At 38.5% G+C, this 15,018-nt stretch overlaps 1 protein-coding gene and 1 long non-coding RNA gene across 9 annotated transcripts in view; one reads left to right on the top strand and one right to left on the bottom strand.

Moving 5' to 3' along the window:
• The window catches only part of LOC139594270 (uncharacterized), a 158,044-nt gene extending 155,211 nt beyond the window's left edge, over positions 1–2,833 (top strand). The window contains exon 16 of the long non-coding RNA XR_011680568.1: positions 1,667–2,833. This is a non-coding gene — a long non-coding RNA (uncharacterized lncRNA). The remainder of the gene's footprint in view (positions 1–1,666) is intronic.
• Positions 1–15,018, bottom strand: part of COL11A1 (collagen type XI alpha 1 chain) — a 125,857-nt gene that overhangs the window by 21,981 nt on the left and 88,858 nt on the right. For all 8 annotated transcript variants that reach the window (XM_071436122.1, XM_071436124.1, XM_071436116.1 and 5 more), the window contains 8 exons: positions 10,636–10,743; positions 10,059–10,166; positions 8,937–8,990; positions 5,421–5,474; positions 4,612–4,719; positions 3,995–4,048; positions 3,034–3,087; positions 2,883–2,936 (listed from right to left, as the gene is read on the bottom strand). In XM_071436122.1, coding sequence (XP_071292223.1) covers positions 2,883–2,936; positions 3,034–3,087; positions 3,995–4,048; positions 4,612–4,719; positions 5,421–5,474; positions 8,937–8,990; positions 10,059–10,166; positions 10,636–10,743 — 594 coding nt within the window. The remainder of the gene's footprint in view (positions 1–2,882; positions 2,937–3,033; positions 3,088–3,994; positions 4,049–4,611; positions 4,720–5,420; positions 5,475–8,936; positions 8,991–10,058; positions 10,167–10,635; positions 10,744–15,018) is intronic.

The raw sequence follows: 15,018 nt of genomic DNA, 5'->3' as shown, positions 1-15,018 counted from the left end.
TAGGAAGAAATTTAAACCCAGATGAGTATCGTGGTTTTCTAACACCAGACCTTTTCATGCAGTAAACCAGGTCTGAACTCTGAGAGGCTACAGAATGAATGCTTAGGTTCTGCAGACATTGGGTTTGCATTGCTCTCTAACTCTGATGGTTTCTAACTGCTGTGGAAGGGAGAGGGGGTAGAAGAACAGCACAGTGCTCAGTGCAGTTATCACAAACTAATCTAAATTAGAAAGGCAAATTTATTTCATTCGGTTCTGTGAAAGTATGAGGTTAACATTACTTGATCTGTTTCCCCTCTGTTGTAAATTCTTATGTACATTCTAAGGCACAGGTTAGAGAGGTCATGAGCAACTTCCTGCCCATTTAGAATATCTGCATGTTAAACCTTTGATATCAAATTAGAGATAAGAGTGTGTAGGTACATTTGGTTTTCCCTTTCTGTAAATTAAAAGCAGAAGGAAGTGACTGCTCGTGGTGTGGCAGCTGGATTCAAGGGTTCTGCTGAGTGTCAGACTGCCAGGCCTCGCTGGGGGTTCCAGCAATAGTAATGCAGGGCTGCAGGGGCAATTGCAGCACTGATACCTTTGAACATGCAGGCTCTTGTGTGCAGAGCAGGGAAACAACAACTGGTTAAAAATGCACAGCACTAAGTGTGACAAAAATTGTTTATCTCTTCCAGAAGATAAGGGGGCTTTGAAATCTGTGTAGGAATGAAAAAATATCTCCTGGTCAAACCATTAAAATATGCAAGTGAGCAAACCTACTTCTCTCCTCAACAGTAACAGGGATGATGCCAAAATGTTTGTCCACATTCTTTACTCACTGTACTGAATTATCTGTAGTAGGGTGTGTCTTTCCTGAAAGGGGTGCAGAGGCCAAAGCATGCTGACATAATAAGAAAAACATTGGGGGAAAAATGTGTGGGAAGAAAAGGAAAAGAAAAAATGCATGTTTTGTTTAAAAGCATGACCTGTCCTCCCACTGCAGAAACTTTCTCCCCCTGAAAAAATAACTCTTGATGATATCTCAGCTTGAAAACTCATTAAATGGAACTGAAATTAAGAAGGAAGATACCCTAAGAAAGAAAATAACCTGGCATGTACTAAAACTTGAGGAGGAGGAGGGAGGAAAGTAATTACAATTATATAAACTTCCAAAATAATACACTTGGAAGCTTCTCTTTGTGAATGCAGAGAATATGGGATATTAGCTAGAGGAAATAAAAAATGACAAGCTAGTGATAAACAGTCTGAACTTCATGTTCTTGAATTAAATTTCATGGCCTAATCATCACAAATGGTGATTCTAAATCACACAGATGAGTTACAGGGAGAAATAAAGGAGGAAGGGGTTCAATATAAGGCAATGTGTTTAGAAAATGTCTGGAATATAATTTGATTGTGAAATGCTGAAAATTGAAGAGGTGACTGAAACCAATGGCAAAAATTCCTATGAAGTTCAATGGGCCACAATATTATACAAGGTAGGGTTTTTTTTAAGTACTGAATATAACTGGGTGCTACCCTGGATGTTCTCATAATTAACGTTTTTCTCAGTAGTGGTCACAGGAAAATTTTTTCTTCCCACAATGCCCATTATTATTTGTATTCCACTGAAATACAGACTCTCTTTTCCCAGTAACTTTTTATTTCTCTCAACTCCTAGATTGTGTCACATTTTTGGAACTCTTCCCAGAGAGAAGAAAACAAATCCTGCAGTCCTTCATGAGGCCAAGATATTTTTTAAAGTAGATTGCATGAACAATGTCATGAACTTGGGACATTAGAAGGAATATCCTTGCTAATAATGCAGTCAAGCAGGCAGGCATCGTGTTTTGTGTGTCTTGTGCAATTTTGGGGAAAAAGATTGAAAACACCAGAATGCTGCTGCTCCCAAGAGGTGAGCTGATGCTCAGAGCCACATCCTGAGAAGGAAGCACTGCAGTGAAGCACTGCCAGCTTGACACAATGACATCTGTTTGGTCTCAAAGGACAGTAAGGGAGACAAAGTAGGATATTTCTCCATCAAACCCAATTTTATGTTATATTATTCTAGTACACTCTTCGCCACGTCCCAGAGCACGGGTAAGTGATTTAGTTGATGGGCATGCAGGAAAAAAAACAAACCATGAAACACCTGAAGATTCTGTTAAAAGGCTGGTTTAGTTAGAAAAGGGGAAATCTTGCTTCATGTTCTTAAAAGTTGAAAATATAGAAAGCTTTCTGAAAAACTACCAATACTGACATTCCTAGAGATGTCTTTTCTAGGATTCACTGACATTGGTGTTTCTTTGAACATATGTGATACTCTGTGACAAATCATTAAGTACTCAAGAGCAATCTACATAGTTTCTCAATAAGCAATTTATATATTGGCCTGGAATATATTTCTATTTTGTTTCCTCCATCTTACGCTCCACTCAGGATCTTCTTTCCTGTTCCAAAGTCCAGGAAAGAATTAATGTTAAATCTGTAACATTACAGCAAAAGGCTTTTAGGCTTACGTAGGGGATGTGGTTGAGGTCATGTAGCTTGATAAAATAAACATAAACAAGCATTTTAAGACTCTCTTTTGAACTTCTTGCTTGCTCAGCACTATATAATAGTTTACTCTCTTGCTTCAAATAAATCACAGGAAAAAAAGCCCTTATATTCCTGCATATCTCATCTTTCCTTTAAGAACAAGGAAGATACAATCTAGCATGTTCCTTGGGTAAAATATCAAAGTAACCAATCAAGAAAAAACTCCCTCCATATCCTGGAAGAAAATTTTCAGAATAGAGAACTGAAAATAGCAATGAAAAGGATTTTAATAAATGAATGTCATATAGCATTGCTATTCCAATGTTTTGTCTTCCTTGGGGGTTTCCATCCACACTCACCTTTTCACCAACACCTCCAACAGAGCCAATTGAGCCTGGGGGACCTTGAGGACCCTACAGTGATAAAATATTTTTGTTATCCAAAACATGGTCATCCAAAATAGGGTGCTTATTACTCAATTAGCAAGACAAAAAATATATTGATTCTTACATCAGCTCCATTAGGACCCTGGGGACCTCTGGGACCTGGTGGGCCAGGTGGACCCTGTATCAAACAGACAATGTGATATGACAGAATTATAGAACAGATATAATAGAGTTACCATCAGGAAGAATTTCTGACCAATGAAAAATAATATACTCAATCTGTAGAGGGCTTTTAATCTTCACCATGCAGTAGGAACAGTAGGGCCAGATTGCTGCCTGCTGGATGAGTTCAAAGGCTGTGTCACACAGTACCTGAGCTGGACATGACCTGATGCTTAGGAGCCCCTGAGGATTGGTTCTTTCCCTGCAGGTTCCCTGCACGCCCATCCCACTGCCAGAGAGCTGGAGCAGCCCAAGCGTCTGTGACAGCCCTGGGGCTGATCTGCACCATGGTGCCTACAGATGGGCACAAGTGAAGCAGCCAGACTTGGCACAAGGTGCTGGAGGCAAATGTAGAGAGCAGAGAGCTTGCACAGCACTCAGGCACAGCCCACAAGGCGTTCTGTCAGCAGGAGAAACAGCTGGAAAATGCATCACCCAGGGGAAGTAAACAGAGCCAAGCAGTGTTTGCCATCTCCTGGCCTGCATACCTGACACTGTATGTTAATAACAATGGCCTGAACTCCAGGAAGGCAGCTCCAGACTCTCTGGTGCAGTGGTATCTACTTTTCCTCTTTCTTCCCTGAATCTGATTGCCATTGTCCTGTCTCAGGCACACAGAACATCTGTTTTGCTATCTATTTTTCAGTGTTTTCTCATGTTAGATAAATCTCAATATTAATGATGAGGGGATAGATGTGGGAAAGCAAAGAAAATCCCAGAGAGAGTTTATGTTACACAAAATGTTTCATACTCAGTTACCAAATTCAGGAGTATCTTATCAAATGGTGAGCTATAGAGAAAAGACAATAATATCTGGAGAATATTTATGTCCTTTAGAGTGACCAGTGAGGAAGAAGTCTTACCATTGGACCCACATCTCCATTTTCACCTTTTTCACCTGGTGGGCCAGGCAGACCCTAAAAAACACAGGGAAGAATACTGTAAGTAGGATCCCTGGAATGATTAGTTATAAATCAATATGAAACAATGTAAATCAGATCTAAACATCAAACTTGTGAACTTGGGAGGGGGCAGGATGGTGGAACAAGAAGAAAAAGACCTATTTAAATTAAAATGGAAAGAAAGGAAAGGGAGCTTTTCATATTTCAGTATAGATAGTCATAGGATCCTTAAACTAGGTGACACAATAAATTTAGAGGGGAAAAACCCCGAAAAACACAGAGAAGTGCTAAACTGGGTGATTTTAAAAACACTGCCAGGATTATCCAGAGCTCTGGTGGGAGTCTGGATAATTTATGCTCTTATATATATGTATATATATGCACATTAAATCTGTTGTTTATGCATGAACCCCATCAGTGTGGGATTTTTCAGTTCTAATTAAATGATGCTATCATTTATTTAATAATAGACAGTAGTAATTCAGTTTCTGACACAGAAATCAGTGTTCCTACATTCCTACACTTTTTCTGTTACATCTGGTTTTAGAGATGTAAGGTAAAATAATAAAGGAATTTACCTGTAAGCCAATAGGGCCTGGGGGCCCGGGGAAGCCTCGAGGACCTTCGTCACCTTTTTGCCCAAACATCCCTTGCTGACCTCTTGGGCCTGGCTCTCCATCACCTCCCTGTTGGGAAACAATGAAGAGCAAAACTATCACAGCTCTGATAATAGCAACAGGAAAAGCTCCATGGAAATGACTGGGAAACAGCTACCAAAGGGCTCAGAATCACACCAGGTATCCTTACAATGCATGTCTATCATCTTGGCTGGATGAAATCTGTTGCACAAAGAGAATGCCAGCACGTGCTCTGGTTTAATATAGGTCAATTAGTGCTGCATTTCTCACAGAAATTTTCCCTGAGTTCCCCCTCTCTATCACATTGGCATAAACATTCTAGCTGTTGAATACCTCTGTAAATATGAGTAGCACAGGGTTCTACCAATACTCAGGGTAAAAGAATTCAGAGCCTTTCAAATAAAAATAAGAATTAATTCACAGGTGGATTTTAAAAAAAGATAATCTCTTTTAACTGCATCTGTACTGAGCTGCCAAACACACCACCAAACAAGTTCACTGAAAGGATGGCCATTGTTCACTATTTCCAGGATTTAATTTTTAATGATTTTGTCAAATTATTGCCCTGCTGTAAATCTGCCATACAGTAACACCCACGCAGGCTTGTTTACAATAAAGAACTGCATGTAAGTGGGCAGGGACAGCACTGTTAGTGGTGTTCTGAAATATATTCCAGAGTAAGGAGCAAACAGTTCAAAGAAGTCAGGATCAGCTGAGTTATGCAAGGTTGGGGCTGGCTCTGAACTTACAGCAATCCCTGGGGCTCCAACAGGACCCTGCAGACCTGGGGGACCTGGAGGACCCTGCAACAAACACACATCCAAAGGACAAATTAGTGATTGTGACATCTGCAATGAGATTAAAAGCAAATACAGACATGACAGAAAACCCAACTTGCACGACCACAATCTATTCAGCATTTCCATGTTTCTCCATAGAGGATGTAGCATCACAGGTCCTTTGCAAAATCACAAGTCCTTTCCATTCAGTACAAACTATTTATCTCTCAAAAACTCTGATTTTCACATCTATAATAGACAATGTTGGCATTTGTTAGAAGCTCATTTTAATGTTTCTGAATAAATTTCCATGCGAACATGAATCAAAATGAATTTTTTTTTCCACAATTAAAAATATCAAAACTTTCAATGAGGTTTATGCCAAATATCACTCAAACTTTAAAGCATCATCTAAAAATCTAGCTTTAATTCAAATGCTTATTATTTGGAGTAGTTTTTATGAAACTAATTATTTTTGCAATGGCACAAAGCTTATTTTGACCTCTAGGAGACATGAAAAGGTGCAAGTTCTTGCTGAGCACTGGGAATCACATTCTCTTTGATATTAAGTCTCTTTTCAACAGAATGACCAAAAACCCCAGCCTGTGAGAGGAACATCTTTTTTTCATCCCCCCTGCAGAATAATAACTAATTTATAATTCATGTAATTAGAAGTCAGTCATGCAGATGTGATATAATGAAGCTATCACAGTACAGGAACGCAAGATCCTACTTTATGATGAGGTGTGAATGATGTCATTTGAGTTTTGTTTTTGCCACACTAGAGGAAGTAGACCGATGAAGAGTTATGATAAGAAGGCACAAAACTCAGCACCTGGCATTGGCTAATTCTAGTCTATTTCAGATGCCAAGCTGTCTGCAACTTCTAGTCTTCAAATTCTGGTTTAGAGCAGAATAATGCCGTGATTTACAGACTTTGCTAGGGATAAAATTAGATTATTGTGCCCTTTATAAAGAGAATTAAATAAAGTGACTTCTTAAGTCTTGCAGTCTATTTCTTTCTCTGGGTTTTATATATACTTTGGACCATTTTATTTCCTAGGGAGTATGAAGCATCAAGCTCTGTATTTCTTCTCTTTTACAGTTTTATTTTTGTCCCATACCTGATGGCAATACATGAAACAAAGCTTTCTAGCTTTTGTGGTGACATATCTAAATGAAAGGACTCTGAGGAATGCTCCAGCTGACTGACAAGTGTTAGCATGAGAAAGGGATTTGGCATGCATGGATTTTTCTACACTCTTCGAGATGCTTCAATGTGCTCCTTCATTTTACAGGCTCTGGAATGAGGCCTACACATTTTTAAACTCATTTAAAAACCCATTTTGATATAAAGCACTGTTGGAACGTTCTCTGCAGTTGATTAACGAGGAGTTATTTGGACACATGGCCAGATTCTTTTTTGCCATTGCTTTGGAGGGCAAATGGAGAAAGACTGATCAGTATAATGAGAGAATCCTCAGTTAATAAAGGCAGCTGTGATAACTGAGGAGGTTTTGAAGTTCAAGAGAGGACAGCGCATCAACAACAAAATTGTGCTGTCTTAACTAGAATACAAAAACATAGTTAGGCACAGGATTTTCAAACCCACAAAAAGAAATCTTTGTTAGTTTCAATGGGGAATTGAAGATTTTTCCAGCTCTTCTTAAACAGGAAAAATGAATCACTTCTTTGATCAGGATCCTTGCTGTGATCAGGCTCTAAATGCCCACCAAGGCCTTTTGTGGGTGGTTTGAGATTGTAAATATCTGTTCTTTATGTCCTGTGATTTCAGAACTGGTACTTCCTTGTCAGAACCTTCCAGAGGTGACCAACAAGCCCTTTCTCCCTGCCCCAACAGGCATCTGTCAGCATCTTGAAAGGAAAGCAGATTTAAAATGAACACATTCTGAAATTGTCAGGGTTGAATGACTGCAGTTGAGGGCAAATAGATCCAAGACATGTGACTTCAACCAGAGTTACATTCACTTCAACTAAGGCTTCAACACTGAATCCTGTATTTCAAGAAAAAATGTGTAATATTCTCAAATGCATTAAACCTTGAGACTGGGAGTCCAGGATACATTCTCAAATGATAATGCTGCAGACATTTTATTTGTAAAGCAGGTCTGCTGGAGAAGGCCCAAATGCATCAGTACTCACTATGGGAACTGTGGTCACAGTCTAATGCTCAGCATAACTAGCTATGCTAAAGTTATCTGAAACAGAAGAGTGCAGCTTGTGTTTTTCCCTGAATTTCTCTGATGCAAAGCATTTCTAATGAAGAGGCATGGCAAAGGGGAAAACAGGACGTGCCTGTGACCACATGCAAAGCCTGAAGTGGAACTGGATCAGAGGCTGGAACTAGCTGATCCTCAAGCTCATTTCCAGCCCAAGCCATTCTGTGATTCTATGACCTGTGATTTGCTTGAGTATGTACATATCCTCCCATAAACATCATCTGATATTATGTAAGCCATAAATTTGGTGTAATTTTTTAAAGTAATGTACTGTTATGTAACTTGTCAATCTCAAAAATCACACTGTTTTCAAGATAAATTTACTTAGCCATGAATACCCCTGTGCTGAGTTTGGAGCTTTGCTAACTGTGAATAGTGTTGAAATATAGCAATAAAAGGGATCTTTCTGCCATTACTTCTCAATTGTTTCTTAAGGAAAACTATTCAAGTAAAGTACCAGTTTATATTGAATTTGAACAGAATTGAAAACATACCATGTTGAGTTTTTAGAAAAGAAGCCAAAATCAAATGGAAATAAATAAATGCTAGTTTTATTCTTTCTAGCTTCAAATTTCACAGTGAAAAAAGCTTAATTTTATATGTCTGGCCTAAATAAAAGAAAAGGAAGAGCTTGAAGTTTAGAATTAATTTTTGAAGGTAGAAAAATGTCAAATCAAAACAGTAGAAATCTGATAAGTCCTAGGTTCACTAATAGGCCTAATGATAATATATGAAAACTTGAATAAGCCATTTCATCTGCCATCAGTTAATTGTGCTCCCCAGGAATTAGATATCCTTTGGAAATTTTAAAACTACATTAGTAGATTCCTTTGCTGAGTCTCCACAGTTTCCATCCTCATGGCTAAGAAGCCAAAGCTGGGAATGTTCACACAGTGCAGTCAGTGAAGTTCAACACAGTAAGAGAACATGTGGGAATTCGTGGTCTCTCCAGTTCAAATGCAGAATGGAGGAATTTCAGTGATACAGGAAAGGTGCTTAAGAATGTAGTTTATATTTTGTAATGATTCTGTAAGCTCTAGGAATATGAGCAATAATCAATACATGCCTGGATCTGGAAGTACAAACCTCTAGTATTGCATTAAAAGAACATTATTTTGAAGGAACATTTTAGGAGTGTGTGTTTTTTTCTGCTCATTTATGTAGCAAAGTTACCTGCATACTTCATGCATGAATACCTTTTATTTATAAAGAACAGATGTAATGCACAAAGGATTTTGCTACTCACGTTTTCTCCTTTGTCACCTTTACTACCTTTCTGACCTGGTTCACCAATTTCACCCTGTAATTGAAAGTTAAAAGTTAAACTTATTTAAAATGTTCTCCTTCACACTCAGCTGAAGTCAATATCATGGTATCTCCAACTGTTCCCTTTGATATGATTATTCTATGTTTTATGCTGCTGATTCAAGTGAAAGCCTAAAGGGAGCAATTCTGCAGTGATCAATAATATGTCATATTAATCCAGATATTGATTGCTGAATTGAAAAGGACAACAAGGCCTGGCTTTGAAGTATAATGCTACTGAGCTCTAAATAAAGGAAATTGTGTTGCTTATGTCACCTTCAATATGAACTTATAATGAAAGTAGTGTGATTTATAGACTCATGTAACTGTTTATGACTGAACTACTGCTTCTCACTGGAGTGTACAGTATTTCCAAACTTCAAAATTATTCAAATCACCAGGAAACCACATTAGAAATGAATGTTTTCTTTATACAATAATAAAAGACAATTAAATTAAATCACAGAAAATACCATCTATGGGATAAATAACACTCATGAATCACAAAAATGAAAGTTGAAATCTTTACCTTTACCCTGTGCTAACTAACAGAAAAGTGCTGGGTCAAGCAACCACACCAGATGATCCTGAAAGGTGTCATATTTTAAATTCTGCCAGAGGTCAATAGAATATCTCTGCTGTGAACATAATTATTTTGACACCCTCAACCTACCAGCACAACCTCTGGTGGTTCTGAATCCCTGTATATTACTGAAGACATTTAATCTTACACATTCAGTAAACCAAATTTCTAAAATAGGCAAAAATCAATTTTGGCTTCATTTGCCTTATCTTGCCACACCTTTATCCTTGTTTCTTTGCCAGGATAAATGTTATTCTACTAGCTCTTTAACACAAATCCCAGTGTTCCATGGCATCTGTCCCTCAGACATTTCATTATAGAAGAGGTTTTAAGGTATTTTTTGCTGTAGGCAGAGGGAATTTGGGGGAGGCAGGGATAAGATTTGTTGCTTTGTCACCCTGTTTATTGTGAGAAAAGCTACAAAGAATGTACTGACAGATCTTCTCCCAGATGCACTAATAACCAATTATAATGATTCACCTTGTCACCATCTTCTCCAGGAGAACCACTAGGGCCAGCAGGACCAGGAAGTCCTACAGGACCCTGTATTCCATCACGTCCAGCTGGACCTTGGGGACCTTTTTCACCCTGGTTTTGAAGAAAATGCAATCTACATTATCACGGGAGAGTAATGAATACTTCAGTACAGGGAGTCCCAACACCAATACAAAATTAAAACACCCACCCCCCTCCAAAAAAAACCCCAAAAAACCAGAAAACACCCCAAGAGAAAGAAAACTATCAAGGAAAGAGAATATATTAGAGAATTATATGAAGTAATAATGGAAGTTGATGTCAAATACACTAATGCAGAGTGGCTGGGTACAAAGTTTTAATGAAAGACTGATTTATATCCACTCCCTGCTGTGACAGTGACAGGTTTAACCCTCCTGGTCTCAGAGAGCACGATGAGGAATGTTTCACTGTGTACATATCTGTAAATCCAAAGTGAGTAGGTTGGTGTTGTGAGAATACATGTCGAACAGAGTGGGAGCAAGCAGCATTCTGGAGTGAGAGGTGAGCACAGGGGTATTTCCATGGGGCTGTGGTTACTCACAGGAGCTCCCTTCTCTCCGGCAGGGCCCGGGGGTCCCTGGGGGCCGGGCCGGCCCGGCAGCCCGATGGGGCCAGCGGTGCCCGCGGCCCCGCGCTCTCCCGGCGAGCCCTGGGAAACAGAGGAGAAAGGGACAGGGATGAAGGGATTCTGAGAGCCTGGGAATGCTGCAGGTTTTCATGAGGCAAGCCAACAGAGAAGCTGTTCAGCAGTGCGAGTTCAGCTGGTTGAAGGTTGTGCATCCATCACGTGGGCAAGAAAAAAAGGCTGGAAGGACCAACTTGAAGTTCATACCCAATACAGTTCATACAACACTGATTTTATTTTTGCAAATACCACTTCCTGTACTTGTTCATCATAATTAGAGTGTCCTTAAAACCAGCCTTTTTTCAAGAACTTACTTTCCTCTATGTTTTCAAAAATATTCACATACTGCTTTGATGAAAGCAAATTCACAATATCAAAATACAGTCCTAAGCAACACCAAAATTTTTAGTAAAGTTTTTGTGCTGTTCATTGCTGTGATGATCACATTTCTGCATTTCAATGCACCTCTGTAAAAATCCATTCAAGCACAGTGACTAATTTAGTGTGTTCTGCAGAGGAGGTTTTTTTATGTACAGGTATCTTTAGATAAGCACAGAAAAAGTTAAAAATGTCATATTAAAAATCAAGGGTGAAACAACAGACACTATATATTGAAAACCACTAAAACTGCATCTTTGTTTTCTGTCTTTTAAATAATTTACAATTTTTGCATTAAGAGAGTACTGTTAAATGTTTGTTTGCTATACAAAAATATTTCCCAAATTTTCAGCTTTACACTTTCAAGATAGTTTGCAACATTTTATGATTAATAATTTAACTTCAATTGATATACTAGAAGTAGGATGATACAACAGAAAAGTAACAGAAAATAATAATAATAAAAATAATAAAAATAATAGAAAATAATAAAAATAATAAAAGTAAGACCTTGAGACTCTAAATAGCATTTTTTTCATGTTTAAGCAAGATCAAGTTTGCTGTCTTGTAGATATTGGAATTTTAAGATGCTTTCACCTATGAGGACCCCATTTTTTTTGCTTTTACTCATGAGATATTTGTCCTGGACTGACCTCATTAGCATAAATGGTACTAATTTAATAATAAGGTGCTTTTCCCTCCACATAAATGTGACAGAAAAGAGTGCTGAATGGTTTCTCAAAGTATTTCAGCAAGATCTAAATTTGCATGAGTGTTCAAAGTATTTGTATGGAAATCATAGATGACTTTATCCTTCCAGGTGTTGGGGATTTTTTTAGTCTGGGTGGCTGCCCAAGTTTCTGTCCTATTTCTGTTATTTAAGTTCCTAAGGCTTCAGTGAATTCAACAAGAAAAAGTCATTACCCTACAGCCATAATACCATGGTCTCTGATCTTGTCAGCTCTCATAAGCTAAACAATTTTAGGTCATCTCATCAGGAGGATGTAAGAATAGAGAGGAAAAAACCCAAATAACTCATAGATCTTTCCTGTGTCAGACAGCAGACACTAACAGAGGCCATCATTTCTAGAAGCTCTTTTTAATCAGCCAACTTTCACATTTATCTTTGCATTTCACATGAGTTATGAAGGTGGACTACACCTTCTGTTTCCAAGGAACTGCTCGTTTCACTGTGAGAATGGCCTCTGAGCACAGCAGAACATATTAAATTATAGTCCCAACTCAGAAAAGCATTTTAAGCAGCTTCTTAAGTCTGTTATCTCTCTGTCTCATTTTTCTCTGGTCACTCTGTCCCACTATGAAACAAGCTCCTTATGTTATGAAACCACTTGTTAACCTTTGGTCTTGCAGTACTCACATCATGGAATCTTTTTATTAATTTGTTTTGTTGGGGTTTTTTTAGCTTTTCTACAGAATGGAAGTTCATGTTTTGTCTTGTAATGCTGCTATACAGACTGTAAACTCATTAACAACCTTGGTTTTCTCTCACTTGCTGTGAGGAGATATGTAATGACAGCTATTGTATACATTGCATAGTAATAGCAATACTTTTTACTGATGGTTAACAAAATGCTCAACAAGTGAAGGTCCCCATGACTGTAAAATGTTGTCAGATAGATGAAGATAGCTCTAGATAGTTCAGTACTGATAATTGGGTAGCCTACAGCTGGCTTATTCTGAGTCTAATTTGAGCATCCAATTCCTAAATGAGCAAATGAAAAATGACTGCTTAACATTCCAAAGAGCTTTCTCTCATCAGCATTCAGCATTCCACACGGTAGTAGGAGAAGGGAAGAAAACAAACAGAAGCAACAAAGAGAGCAGATAAAAGACAACTGTTAAAAAAAAGTCCCCCCCCATAACAAAAATCCAACCACAACCCCCTCCCAAAAAACCCAAACCATGAAAGTACCCCCCCCTCAATCCTGCAGAGCCCCCTCTTGCTCTGACATGCATTCATGCATCTCTTTCTTTTGTCCAAATCCCTCTAAACAGAGTAATTGGCATATGCACAGCATTTGGAGCAGTCATTTGTTTGGTATGCTTGCAGATGTATGCAGCAGCCAAACAAAGCTTATAATTGACTATATATGCTAGTTAGAAACAATTGGTACTGGCAGGAAATCACAGGAAAGTCAGCCAGTGGCATGGATTCTCTTCCTATTATAGATGGCAAATGAAGACTCCACTACAATTACACTTCTGTGTGTACCCGCTGTTGGCTAAAAATAGATGGGAAAATATTTGCAGAGTATTTGATGCTCATGGTCTGCTGTAAGCTTCTGTGAAAAAAGTTGTGGTTTAATTGTGGTGTTTGATGGTGCACTGAAATCCAGAATTAAGGGCACCTCCACACCTTTTTTTCACTGAATACTGTTTTGAGATAACAAGTTAGTAATTAAAGATGAAACAGATAAAAATCCTACTGAGGACTCCTGGAATACTTTAAGGGCAACTTGATCCTCTTCATACCTGAAGTGGCCCAATTACACTACAATGAGCTCAAAATATATTTTAAAAAAGTAGAAATTTTGCCCTTCAAACTCTCTTTTCTGCTGCTACCACTACATCTATTTCTTAAAGACTGCAAAAACTATATGCAAAAAATCCTCAGCCTCCTAAGGGTTTCTTTCCATGACTGTTTACCTCAGCAGGAAGGGTGACCCCAACAGGAACGGGTTTATGAACTGAAGTCGTTGGTAGTGTGCTCCTGACACCCACACTCTGTGTGCTTCTGGACTTTAATTAATGATGATTTCAGCCTGGCACTGAACTCCCATTAGCTGGGGAGCATTAATACTGTTCCTGGATTTTCTCTACCAATTTAGTTTCACATGAAAGGAATACTATTCATGAGCTCTGAGAGAGCTCCGTGATTTGAACCAAAGGGTAGTAAATGGGGATAATTGAGATATCCTCCTCAAAAAAGCCCTGATGCTTTCAACTAAAACACTAACTTATACACACCCTATAAGAATTAGAGAAACATGGATCCTCTGAATTTCAATTCAAACATGTATTTCAGAATACAGACAACTATCACTAAATAGGGTGTGTACTGTTGCCTCACATCTTGTGTGATGTGTCTTTCTGAGGACCATGACAGGAGTGGCACAGCTCCTGTGTGGATAATTCTGGCTGGCAAAGGGGGCTGTGTCACACACCAGCTCTGCCTGTGCTGGCTGCTCTGTGCATGCTCAGAAGGGCTCTGGATCACTGCACCTGCACCAGCTCTCTGCCTGAGAGCTCAGTCCAGTCTTAGGGGCTCCTTCAACAAAAAATCAAGATAGGATGTTTAGATTGAAGAGGCTGGTCTATGCTTTCGTGACTTTGATTCATCCTTTCTTTTAACATTTCAGGTCCTTCAGAGGGGGTAAGATAATATCCCTGTTTATTCTCCCTGCTAGCTTCCATTCCATTCCATTCCATTCCATTCCATTCCATTCCATTCCATTCCATTCCATTCTTTGTTTTGGTGCCTTTTGAGAATATATATATACTGCATGGTGCTAAGAACTGTAAATTCAGGTTTTTGGCATTAACTTACTCAATTCAATAACTCATTTTAAGAATTCAAGTCCCTTGTATTACTTGTACTGTACTATGTGGATTTTTATCCTTGTTTAATGCATTCTAATCTGAATATGAATTGCAAGGACATAAGAGAGCTTTGTTGAAGCACATGGAAATTCAGCTCCTCCATTACTTTTTTTTTTTTCTAACATGAATAGCTGTGATGATTGATTCATTTCTTTTTTAACCTCAATTGCACACTATGAAAGAAATAAGTTGACAAGATGACTGTCAAAATCTACACAATTCGCATTTGGGAATAACTCTAGCATGTTTTGAATGCCAGTGTATCCTTGTAGAACTTCTTTGCATAAAGCATGACAACAG

Source organism: Agelaius tricolor, unplaced genomic scaffold (assembly GCF_023055355.1).
Source record: "Agelaius tricolor isolate 1412-34295 unplaced genomic scaffold, bAgeTri1.0.p SCAF_11, whole genome shotgun sequence".
Lineage (NCBI taxonomy): Eukaryota > Metazoa > Chordata > Aves > Passeriformes > Icteridae > Agelaius > Agelaius tricolor.
The sequence above is the reverse complement of the archived record's forward strand: the minus strand, read 5'-3'. Positions and strand labels throughout refer to the sequence as shown.